Genomic DNA, 12341 nt, shown 5'->3' with positions numbered 1-12341 from the left:
AGCCAGTCGTGGATTGACGTTAGTAGGGGCCCAAACGTTGGTATCCAACGATCAGGAACCCTTCATTCAGGTTCTTAACCCTGGGTTAGACATGTCGGTCATTCAAGAAGGTACCATGCTAGCTCATGCGTCGCCAGCGCTTCATGAGGGAAGCATCGTTGGCAGTGTGGGTGCTGCGTCGAATACGCGGCCGCACCAGAGTCCTGATGAGGGGTAGATGGATACGCTTTGTTCGGAAAATACGGAATTGTCCTAGGTCCAGAGGGGGAAATTGACGGCGCTTTTGCGCAAATTCTAGGATGTTTTTAGCAAAGAAAAATTTGACATCGGCTGCACTACGCTTTTGAGTCATCACAACAATATGGGTGATGCCACTCCCATCCGGCAGAATCCCTACCGGCTGAGCCCTACGGAAAAATAACACGTTCGGATAGCGGTTGACGAAATGTTAGCCGCGGACATTATTTCACCGTCCACCAGCCCGTGGGGAGCCCCAATTGGACGGTAGCTTGCGCTTTTGTGTTGACTTTCGTAAGCTTAATAAGATCTCTGTTGCTGATGCGTACCCTCTACCTCGAATGGACGACTCACTGGATGCTCTAGCAGGAGCACAGTTCTTTTCCACTCTTGATCTCCTATCCGGGTTTTGGCAGTTGCCGCGAGATGAAGCCTCTAAGCCCAAAACAGCCTTTCATACACCACAAGGCTTGTTCGAATTCAATCGGCTTCCGATGGGTCTTTATTCCGCGCCGGCTACGTTCCAGCGATTGATTGAACTGGTTCTAGCTGTTCTCCAGTGGGACTCGTGCCTGATATATCTCGATGATGTTATCGTTTTCAGCCGTACGTTTGACGAACACCTCGAACGGCTACATGCTGTCTTTCTTAAAATGCGTGAGGCCAACCTGAAATTTAAACCACAGAAGTGTCACCTTCGCCAATAATCGGTTCAGTATCTTGGCCAAATAGTAAGTAAATCGAGTAATGCAACTGACCCGGACAAAACCGCGTGTGTTTGTACTTGGCCGACCCCCACATCAGTGGGGGAGGTGCGCAGTTTCAAAGGATTTGCGTCCTATTACCGCCGTTTTGTCGCAGGGATCACTACCATCGCTAAACCTTTCCACACCTTCACGGCAAAAGGTCAGAAATTCCATTGGGGGAAGGAAGAGGAGGCCGCATTTGTTGAGCTCGAGGATGGCTTGGTGAACGCCCCTCCCCTCCGCTACCCCAACTTTTCCTTGCCGTTCGTCCTTGATACAGACGCTAGTAACACCAGAATGCTGGGCCTTGGGGCAATGTGCTCTGAAATGGTGTAAAAAGTTAAATACGAAGTCACCAACATGAGGAGCAGTCCTACCAGGAGCCAGATGGCGAACTGGCTGAGCAGCCGCTGATCATGTCGAAGGTCGTCCTTGGTCTCGGTTTCCGTGTGGTCGAGCGAGTGCTGGGAAGAGGCGACGCCCGCCTGCCTGCGGTGGTTCATCTCGTACTCACGCTGCTCCGCGTGGAACTCCACCTCCTTCAGCAGGCTAGAGCATCAAGTGGGTGGCGCAACAGTCATCGACGCAATGATGCAAATTCAAAACAAGGCTCTCCCGTGTGGTTTGGGGTACAACCTCAAAACACTTCGGAGAGCTATGCAGTACAACCGCGTAAACCTACACAGGAGAAATCAAAACGTGTTTGGAAATATAAAGAACAAAATGTCATCTGGAAAGTTTCCATCGTTTTCCATCGCATGTACATTTTATTTATTCTTATTTGTGGATGTCTATACCATATTATTTTCAATTTCTGTATTTTGTCTAAAAATACAATGTCACCTCCAGATGGTGTGCATTCGAGGCTTAGCAGGGTAAATAATAAATGACGATGATGATGAATCATTATGCTCTCTCTGCTCTGAACAAGCGCACATGCCCAAAATGTTATCCCTTGCAATGCAGGTCAATTTGTGCATGTAATGCAGTCCTGTCTATTTTGTATAGAAATATAATATGCATGGTGAAAAATCTGAACCTGAAATACAAGACAGAAGAGGGGATGCTGCCGTAGTCACTGGTTCAATCTCCCAGAGCAGTAGTGGAAATAAAGGGCAAGTTTCTTGAAATCCCAACCATCAATATAAATGGGTACACCCTAGTTGATCAGCAGGGCACGTGTGGTGGGGTAAAGTGCGGGTATTCCAATCACTTCAAAGATGTCTGGCCAATGTGAAAAAGCAGGCCAAGATGGCCTCTAGAGGGGCTCTCTCGTCGAGGTCCTACGACTAGCAGTGATAAGGGCAAGTAAATGCAGGGCTGCACCTTTTCCATTTTACGTAAAGTTAAACAATTGCTCAAAAACGTAATAACATTGTGCACGCTTACCATGCACACTGTATTTTAAGGGACGAAGGTGCGCTAATTAAACAGCGGCGATTATTTCGGCAGAGCGAGCATCACTTGAGCAAGTTGTCGTGCTTGCTCCCCAGTTTCCTCTCTCCGCATGCAAGTGCCATCGTGGGTACCTGACAACCGCCTCCACGGTGCACACAAGCTCCTCAGCGCCGCACTCGCGTGTGTTGATGGGCGGCGGTGACGTCTGGTAGAGGTGGGGCTCCCCGCCAGCTGCTCCCTCCCCGCTGTGGTGGCTGTGGTGGCAGCGCCGGCAGAAGCGCACTGGCTTGTTGCCGAAGCGCTTGCAGCAGCCCTCGGAGAAGCACGTCACCACCGCACGCTTCACGTGCGAGCTGCAGTTCTGCGACCGCACGGTCCCCGCGTACACAGAGACACGCACAGTGATACAAGACAGAAACACATACCCACAGAGACGTGCGAAGTGATTCCACAAATACAGAGACATACGCAATGCTATTATACACAGAGACACGAGTAATGATACAATAAAAGATCCCCAGTCTAGCCTTAACAGACTGTTGGGGCAAGTGCTGTTAGCGAGCACCTATGAAGGCCGGCACGGCACACTAGGGGGTGGGTGGCCAACACCATGCCTGGCCGCCTTTGTCTCCCTAGTGGCAATGCTCACACATCGCACAAGGTACTCATTTAAGGCTGAGTCGACCTAGGGGAGGCCTAGGACTGGTTCAGATAATCGTCACTGGTGTTGGCCGTGAGCGGGAATCAAACTCGGGTCGCCGGGTTCGTAGCGCAGCGCGCTAACCGCTACACTACCGCTACAATACACACAGAGACACAAGCAATGATACCATGCACACACACACTAATTAGGTTTCCAAAAAAGACAAGTGTAAATGTTCTGCACACAATAGTGGTGCCCACAGAAACACTACAATCCAGGGGTATAGAAACTTATAACCTGGGAGCAATGTGTTTATTTTGTTGAACCAGGTGAGAACTCAATGAGTGTCGTTTACAAGTGACATTGGTCACACCAGACTGGCAGCATGAACAACATGAAACCAAGTACAATAATGAAACAAATAGAAATCAGAGCAAAAAAAACAAATAGACTTAGCGCAAAAAACAACCACGTGACAGAATACATCGAAATATGGCCGACAAATTAATTTCACATAGCCCACAGTCACAAGACCTATTAATTTTGGACACGGAATTAAGATGTCAACATCGATGCCTCTTAGCTGCACTGATTGGGTACTGGAGGAAAATATTTTCGTGGCGGCAACATTATGTTCCAAATTTATCACCGTGCTCAGTCACCTCCGTCACTGCAAGGGCTTCTTTATATTTGGTCGCCACGCATGTTAATTTCTTTGTTCTGTGGTTGTATAGGTTGCCCCGTGTGTTGTACATTTGGACATCACATGGTACAGCCTTTATGATCACAGCATTGTGAACTTCACGTGTGATCGACAAAGTATAAACAAGCCCCAATATCTCGGAAGTGTTAACATGTGGGCCGCCAAAAGGTATTTGAAAGCCCTATTTGGTCCTCAGTAAAGAAAAGATTCCCCACCCCTGCTTTATACAATTTCAAATTTTATGGGTTACAAAATTCGAAGGTTTTTGTTTTGAAAAATATGAAGTGAAATGTTTGTTTGAATCAATGTAGAATATAAGCAAGAGTCAATAGAATCGTTCCTTTACTAATTGGGTAGCTAATGAGATGAGAATAAAGCATTATGAAAATGACATGAAATACAGAACGACTGTGGAACACTTACAAATATACATCTATAACAACAAAAAAATCTTACCTTCTTCTGACAAATAGCTGATATTTCAGCTGAAATATTTTTATGCAGAAAATAGACTTAGCGAACATCATATCAGGTTAGGACATACCTAAATCATAACATGTTTCAATGTAAGAAAACCTATATTTGAATAAGTTACATAGCTAGATAGTTAACTGTTATTTAGCATTCTGTTGATAAAGCTTTTGTTTTATACTGCAACAATGGCTTATAAGTTGTGCAATGTGTTCCTGTTTTGTTTAACTGTTTGTAACTGTAGAACCAAATATAGTACTTACCCTGAGGAAACAACACGTCAAACAGCCATGCAGATTGCTCCCTGAACATAGAAATTGTGTTTCAAAACCACAGAAATGTTACAATTTTTTTCTTTTTTAAGCTGCCTGTAACTGTAATTATTACATTGCAGTTGATGACATTATTATATGCTTATGTTTTCTTTGGTAAAAGCATGGCAGCCACTACTGTACAATGGCATTCAGTCTAGCGCAGTGGTTCTGAAAGCGTGGTCTCCGAACCACCCAGGGTCTGTGACGGTCCTCCAGATGGTCCACGGGTTGTGATGCAAATGCAGGTTGATCCGTAAATAATAACAATGTTCATACCTTTTGTTTGGGACGTTAATATTTTACTTATAATAAAAAAAATGAAATTAGGTAAACTACCCTGATTAAAGTACCCTAAACCTAAGCTATAAATGCCCCCCTCACCCCTCCCCAAAAAAACCTTACAGCTGCATAAAAAACATGATGTTCCATGAATATGAATGCCTTTGTATTACTGATATTTAGAAATAAGTGAATGCATATTGTCACCAGGGGTGGGGGGCCAGGGTGGTCCATGGAAATGTTTGAATCAGCTGAGTGGTCCACGGGACAAAACAGTTTGAGAAATACTGCTCTAGACAGATGGCCTCTTTTGTAACGAGGTAAGATGTCACTGAGACCAGACATCTCATTTTCAAGGGTCACCTGGGTTTAAATACGTTCAGCAAAACACCAACTTCCAGTGTGTAAACAAAGACAACACAGAAAACGCCATTTAAAAATATGACAGCAGACCTTAAAATAAAAATGCAAGAATATAACAAATATGACCATTGTTTAGCATTGCATAATAGGTTAACCAACATAAATTACATGGATGCATTACATTTGCTTTAAATTTAAGTTGCATTAAAATTACAAAATAGTGACAAGAAATGAAATTAGCATAGATGATCAAATAAAATTACTGAAACAAAATGGCAATAGCTACATTTGACTGATAATGCACAAATGTAGAAACAATCTTGGTGAAGGATACCATCAAGTTGAATTTGCTTAACCAGGTGAGAATTCAAGAGCTCTGTAGTAAGAGTGAGCCTACTGAGTGCATTTAATACGTATTTTTGGCAAAATAAGAGCAAGGCAATTCAATCTGGCGAAGGTCCCTAAGAGTGCACCAACCGCTCAAAGACACACGTGCCATTGCGTCACCTGGGCAGCTTCTGGGAGCAGTCTTCACACAGGTAAAGCGGAGGGGGTTTGTCCCCCCGTGTGACAGCAAGTGATGGGTCCATGCACATCTGGCGGAAGACGGATGACGGTGCCAACAAATTTAATGGTACCAACACACAAACGTTGCCGAGTACTTTGGCAACAATAAAACCTTTAAAAATTGAATTTCTTACCTTAACTGCAGGTTTGTTGATGGGATTGTGACATTCAGTATGCTGGCAATGAATAGGGTTCCAAGCTAGAGAAGTGACACATAATAGATAGGAAAGAAAAGTTTAGTTGCCTCTTAATTTATTTGCCTCTGCATTTTAGTGTTTTCATTGCGAGAGCTTGTGTCTAAAGTTAGTGCAGCTGTCAATTTTCATCCAATGCACAAATATTCCTCGTTCCAAAATTGCACACACGACATTGCGTTTGTGACTAGCGCAGCAAAAATGTGCCCGGCAAATGCAACCATGTCCCTTTTGGCAGCTGCTTCTTTAAGTAACATACTTTTAAAAAAATGTATTCCAATGTAACAATGATGTGTAATAAATCAACCAAAATGTAACAGAAAATATCGTTGTCAATTACCATACAGCACTTGGAAAAATCATACCTGTGTACTGCAGCCCCCTGTACTCACTGATGGCCCCAGGTGGCTTCAAGTTTGGCCAATAATGAAAAAGCATCTGCACAGCAGGTGGTTTGACTTGAGCTGGGCCATACGCTATTACATACAGCAGATCCTGTTGGAAAAAAACAATCATTTAGGACATTATGTAACTGCAATTGAACTGAGAATTATTATTGACTAAAAACATGATTTCAACTGCATAAATGTGAGTGACTTTGGTAAAATGTAAACAAAGAACGTTTGCTCAAATACATTTATATGACCGCTGCACTGATTATAATTAATAACTATTTATTGAATGTGTGCAGGATTTTGTATAGTATTAGTGTTAGAAATATTCCGTACAATTTCTTTACACACATATCATTCACAGCTTCTCTCTACAAATATAAAGTCAAATCCACATGAGTGTTATAAAGTTTAACACGTAGGCTTTCGCAACCAATATCATCCATAAGAGGTTTTTTGGGTTAGATCGCGTAAATATATAAATGTGTCGTTAAAACCCGCCACCACCCGACACAGCCAACTAGTAAGGGTTGTCACGTAAACAGAACGTGCCAATTCGTCACTAGTACAGCCCACCGGTGTGTTGGAGAGCCAAGCCACAACATTTACAATCTGAGTACAACGTTTTGCCAGTAATTACAACTCGCTTCATCAGGCGACAAGCAGATTTTTGAAGAAGTCTAACTGTTTTGTTCCTTATATAGAGGCGTAGAGTGGTGACCACGCTTCTGCGCTCTTACTCATTGGCTGTATCGGGTGGTGGCGGGTTTTAACGACACATTTATATATTTACGCGATCTAACCCAAAAAAAACTCTATGATGGAGTGTTATACAGTATTGCATATACCTTCCATACTTCTTGTTTATACTTCATAAGGCATTCCAGCAGTTGACAGTGATAGACTGAAACAACAAAAAAACATTTCAATGTGCAGTTACATGTATCACTTGCAAAATAACAAATTAATCATTATTTCAGGTTGTTGGTCAGTTCCTCAAAATTACTCTGCATGCTTGGAACTACATTGATAGAAAGAGGAACACAAACATACGCGAAGATCTGCAGATTAAAGACATAATTTGAATCATTACACACGTAAGTGGGCTTGGCCAGGACATGCCGTGAGAAGGGATGATGGTTGAAAGTCAGAAATAAAGACAGACTGGCAGAGAGGACATCCACAAAATAAATTGAACAATGAAATCAGCTCGTGTGCAGGTGCTAAGTTGATTATTTATTATATTGCAGAACCATGAGTGCTGGTGACGGCTTGAGGAGGCCTTCATCCAGCAGTGAATTAGCCCATGGCTGATGATGACGGTGGTGAAATTAAGGTCATTGTTCGATTACTTACCTGGATTGCTTGTGTACTGCATTGCTATCATTAGCATGGAGGAAGCAGACACATTCACGTAAGCAGGAATGCCCTCCCTCTTGAAAGGTCCCACTGCAACAAAACCACACACACAGCCACAAGTGTTACATTAATATAAGGAGAGTGATATATCTTGCATGAACATTAATATAAGCAGAGTGGTATGTTTTGCAAAAACACCATATTAGACACCATCTGTAACAATCATAAAAGCATGACAGAATCTCTTTAGATAATTACCTTTATCATCCATTTAGTTGTAGATTGTATTAGGACTACAATGTATTAGATTAAACCACATTTGCCCAACAAGAAATACATTAGGTAGACTGAGAATTAAAAAAATCACTTTAATTGAACATCTGGAATGGAATGCTCCTAATCCCATCAGACCTCAAAAGCCAAGCAGATTTTGAGCCTGTCTCGTCACATGTACGTTTTATATTCTTGGTTCTTTCGGTAAAGTCACGTAGAAGGGAAATGATGATTGCTTGTGTTGCAATTGAAACGTCGTGAGAATTGTATGATTTTATTTTTATTATTTTATTATTTCCCATCTAAAGTGACTTCACCGAAAGAACTAAGAATATGAATCCCTGCAGTCACGAAAGCTTTAAATCGAAATTCATGTACTTTTATTTTAATGTATGAATAGTGCTTGGATAAGTGACCACCATGTACAATGTGCGCAGCAGAGAGCAATACAGAAAATCCATATACTGTACCCAACCCGCACAGACCAGCGCCGTGAAGTATGATCAAATACGGGGGTGGGCTCTCATGCAAGAGGGTATTGGCAAATGGGCTTGTATGTGTACGAAACGTTTTCTCACGCATGGCCATAGGGAGGAAGGTGGAGCTGATGAAGTCCAAGATGTCCTTGTGCAGGAAAGCAGGGAACGTAGCCAACGTGGAAACCATGGTGTAGGGCAGAGTACTCAGCGTATCGTCATTTAGAAAGGGAACCAGGCAAGCCATCGTGTAAAATATGGACTGGCCAAGATCTGAAAGCAAAAACAAAAGCATTTAGTTGTCTAAAAACACCATCAACAGCAAAGTATTTTATGAAAACGTGAATTGAAATGCAAACGTGTTTTGTGCTCGTTTTTTGCAAATGAAACTGCAGTGCAATATTGATTACATATGTTAACACATGCTCAACATATAATCAAATATTAACTGTAATTAAAATGATATATTTCACGTTCATTTACAAACTTCATAGAAGAATTGATTAACAAAAAAAGCGTATTAGCTTTTCTGCCTTAGAATATACTGATCATAAATTGGCCTGCTCGCAATGTGATCATGCAATCAGTCGTAAAATATTGAATTAAATGTTCACGCATCAATGCAATTGTGCGACCTATTACCTACCATACTGACCATGCTGCAGCACAGGCACCAGATCAATGAGGCTGACTAGGGTGGCATAGAGCCCCTGGTAGTCAAGGGAGGGGTACTCGGCCAGCCGCGCATCACGGCTCTGCTGGGCGCAGTCGAAAGCGACGTCGCGCAGAACGCTGCAAAGGAGGGACTCAGTCACGGACGGGTGTTTCGGGCGGGTGGGAGGGAGTGGGGAGGAAGGGGAGGTGGCAGAGGGTGGGGTGGTGGGAAATGGCATGGGAAAGAGGCACAGGGGCACGGGCAGCGTAAGGCTGGGACTAGGCGCGGGAGCAGCCCGCACGCCCTCCGTGCCCGTGTGAACCAAAATGCTGTGGGGGTAACACAGGGGAGGGAGGCAGGGAGGGAGGGACGGGACAACAACATAAAACAGAACATTAAAATGACACGACACTTGGTGGCATGACTGTGGAAAGCTTGCCAAGGCTACTTCAGTCACATTATTTCTTTTAAAATATTTTCATATATACGTAACGTATATACAGAACAGATTTTTCTGTTTCATTGATTACACTTTTTTGGATCAATTTTCTCAATGAAATATGTGACTAATAATAGGCTTTCATTCAGTAGCACATTGTACTGCAGCAAGCATTTCCATATTTAATTTAAATAAACATGTGTTTCAAAAAAATGGTCCCGAAACCACATGTTTATTTTAAAGAAAAGAAAATTTGTTTGCACACTTGGTATAGTAGTTTGTATGCATGTTGCATGCAGGGAAAGATTGTTACATTGCAGAGGCATTCGCTCATTCGTATGGGTTTAGGTTTATTAGTATTGGAAATGGCATGATGTCTTTAGAAGTGGTTCAATATGTGCATTTTTACAACACATTGCATCAAAACATCAGTTTCATAACACATTTTAATGGCCATTAAGTGTGTCAATACTATATTTGTTTAGGTGTTAACATTTTACAACAATTAACAATGGTAAATAAGTAATATTATAAATTAAACTATGCAAGCAAACATATACACATTCACACTTTTGACGAATTAATAAAATGGCCATTTAAATAGTTGAAGCAATATCAATATTTATATATAGTAAATACATCATTGCTGGAGAAAAATATAACTCCAGCCCAGGTAAAACTCAAATTACAGTCATCTATGTTATCATGAAAATGTAAGTAAATAGAACCTACCTTAAGAGTGTTTGTGAGAAGTACTTTAGAGTATTTGCTATGTCTGTTCCCGTGGGTACAGGGTAGATATTGTGAGTCACTCTGTTGTGGTACTCTTGAAGGTAACGAATCTTTGATGCAACTAAAAACGAAGCAGGCGTTTGAGATTCAATGGTCAAGTTATCAGCTTTGAATACTAAGTGTATTGCTTTTACTGCACATAAATTGGCATTGATATACGAGGCGTAAAGCATGGAATACAGAACATGATAGTGAACTTACATTGCTCAGCTTTTGTAGACATTCTTGCGTTGTGGGTGGACGCCAGTGCAAATGTGTTTGTATAAAAAAATATTAAATGTTATCAGTGTAAGAGTATCTGTTTAAGGGTTGTCCACTTAAATTACGTCGAATCATTGCTGTAATGGAAAAAAGAAAACATGTAAGTTACCTGCAACTTCAAGTCACCAATAACGTGTTTCAATATTTAATCATCTTATAAGCAGTGCTGTGCTACTTTGTGCATGTGTAAATTAACGTTCGAATTTACAGCCCTTTGTCAATCCACTGCTGGATAAAGGCCTTTCTATACTGTGTTGGCCCGAGGATTGGTTCAGATACATTTTTCTGATGTTAGCAGTGGGCAGGAACCAAACACAGATTTTTATGTTCATAGTGCGGTGCACTAATCATCGCGTGAAATCTCCACAAGCAATTTTATATATCATCACGTAATGTATTACTTTATTTTGTTGCATTTTAGTTTGCTATATATTTTAGTATTTTGCGCATTATAGTACAGTATTTTATATACTACCCAAAATTATTTGAAATGTGAATATCCAAATCAAATGTAAGTAAAATCATCATTAGCAAATGCATAGCTTATTTTCATAAAACAGTATTTCACTGACACAAGTACTGCACATAATTAAAAAATTTCACCGAGAAAATCACCGGATTTCAAATTACTGTGGCATTTTTGGTTTCTAGAAATGGGCTTTGTTTATTCGAGTCAGGGTTTGGAATAATTATGACATGGGATAGACTTCATTTAAAAATCGGTCTCTCAAATCGAGTGGCTGGTTGCATACACAAATAAAAAGACCCCCCCTCCCCCTTAACTGACGATTTAAATAGCCTTTAACTTGCTGTTGGGGAAAGTGCTGTTAGCGAGCACCTATGAGGCCGGCAGGACATACTTGGAAGGTGGGTGGCCAATACCCGCCTGTCTCCCGAGCGGAGATGTTTACACGTCGCACCAGTTGCTTACTCATTTGAGGCTGAGTCGACATAGGGGAGGCCCAGGAGCGGTTCAGATATTCGTTGCATAAATCAATAATAATCGAACTCGGGTCAACGGGCTCATAGCGCAGCGCGTTAACCACCACACCCCCACTCTTCATATATACAAAAATGCATGCACATACAAATACGCATACATATAAGCATGGTGCACGCAAATATACATATATATACACCACATGCATGCACGCATACCCACATACAATAGATTAAAACATACGTTAAAGCGAAAGCATAACGAATACACAAAGGCAATCACACACACACACGTTCGCGAACAGACTGACCAACGCATCTTCCTACCATCTGCGCTCAAATCACGCTCACATCAACGCGACAAATCCCTTCCCGGCCAAAGCCACGGCATGGCGTTGATTGAGATGTCACGACACGCGTTACAATGGCCAGCATTACCACTGTTGCTGCTGTTAACGTTGGTAACGATGAGCGAGCGGGGTTTGGTCCAGCAAACGCCGCACTCCGTGTCCCGCGGCGAGCACCGTGACCCGGTGACCCCGGGCCGCATTCAGGACCTGGACGCCTCCAAGCGCCGCTTTATATTTCCCAGCGCCGATGCGCAACAGCGGCTCCTGATTGGTTGAAGACTCGCGCCCGTCTTGCTTGTCCGACCAATCGCGTTCAGCGCCTGGCTCCGCCGCGCGGACTCCATGCGTAGCGGGCGATGTTTATCCGAACTAGGGAATTTAATGTGTGGCGACTGTTGCCATGGTGACGGTGGTGATGGTGATGGGGGTGGTGATGGAGGCCCGTATTTTAATAATAGCAGCACCAACGCACGCCTTGTGACACAATAAC

General features: G+C 42.5%; 1 protein-coding gene across 7 annotated transcripts in view; it reads right to left on the bottom strand.

Moving 5' to 3' along the window:
- UNC79 (unc-79 subunit of NALCN channel complex) overlaps positions 1 to 12077 on the bottom strand; it is a 53786-nt gene extending 41709 nt beyond the window's left edge. For 5 of the 7 annotated variants that reach the window (XM_078864543.1, XM_078864546.1, XM_078864545.1 and 2 more), the window contains exons 1-14: positions 11940 to 12077; positions 10503 to 10639; positions 10242 to 10362; positions 9062 to 9399; positions 8518 to 8688; positions 7664 to 7756; positions 7156 to 7211; positions 6281 to 6410; positions 5856 to 5920; positions 5662 to 5750; positions 4462 to 4502; positions 4184 to 4212; positions 2513 to 2742; positions 1361 to 1532 (exon numbers count right to left, since the gene is read on the bottom strand). In XM_078864543.1, the coding sequence (XP_078720669.1) occupies positions 1361 to 1532; positions 2513 to 2742; positions 4184 to 4212; positions 4462 to 4502; positions 5662 to 5750; positions 5856 to 5920; positions 6281 to 6410; positions 7156 to 7211; positions 7664 to 7756; positions 8518 to 8688; positions 9062 to 9399; positions 10242 to 10362; positions 10503 to 10524 (1557 nt within the window). In that variant the 5' untranslated portion in view covers positions 10525 to 10639; positions 11940 to 12077. Of the gene's footprint in view, positions 1 to 1360; positions 1533 to 2512; positions 2743 to 4183; positions 4213 to 4461; positions 4503 to 5661; positions 5751 to 5855; positions 5921 to 6280; positions 6411 to 7155; positions 7212 to 7663; positions 7757 to 8517; positions 8689 to 9061; positions 9400 to 10241; positions 10363 to 10502; positions 10640 to 11812; positions 11900 to 11939 lie in introns of those variants that run through there. The other 2 variants (XM_078864548.1, XM_078864544.1) reach the window with 2 other exon arrangements.
- Between the last annotated feature and the right edge of the window lie 264 nt (positions 12078 to 12341).

The sequence above is a fragment of the Lampetra fluviatilis genome, chromosome 18 (assembly GCF_964198595.1).
Source record: "Lampetra fluviatilis chromosome 18, kcLamFluv1.1, whole genome shotgun sequence".
NCBI lineage: Eukaryota > Metazoa > Chordata > Hyperoartia > Petromyzontiformes > Petromyzontidae > Lampetra > Lampetra fluviatilis.
This window is presented reverse-complemented; position numbering and strand designations above follow the sequence as displayed.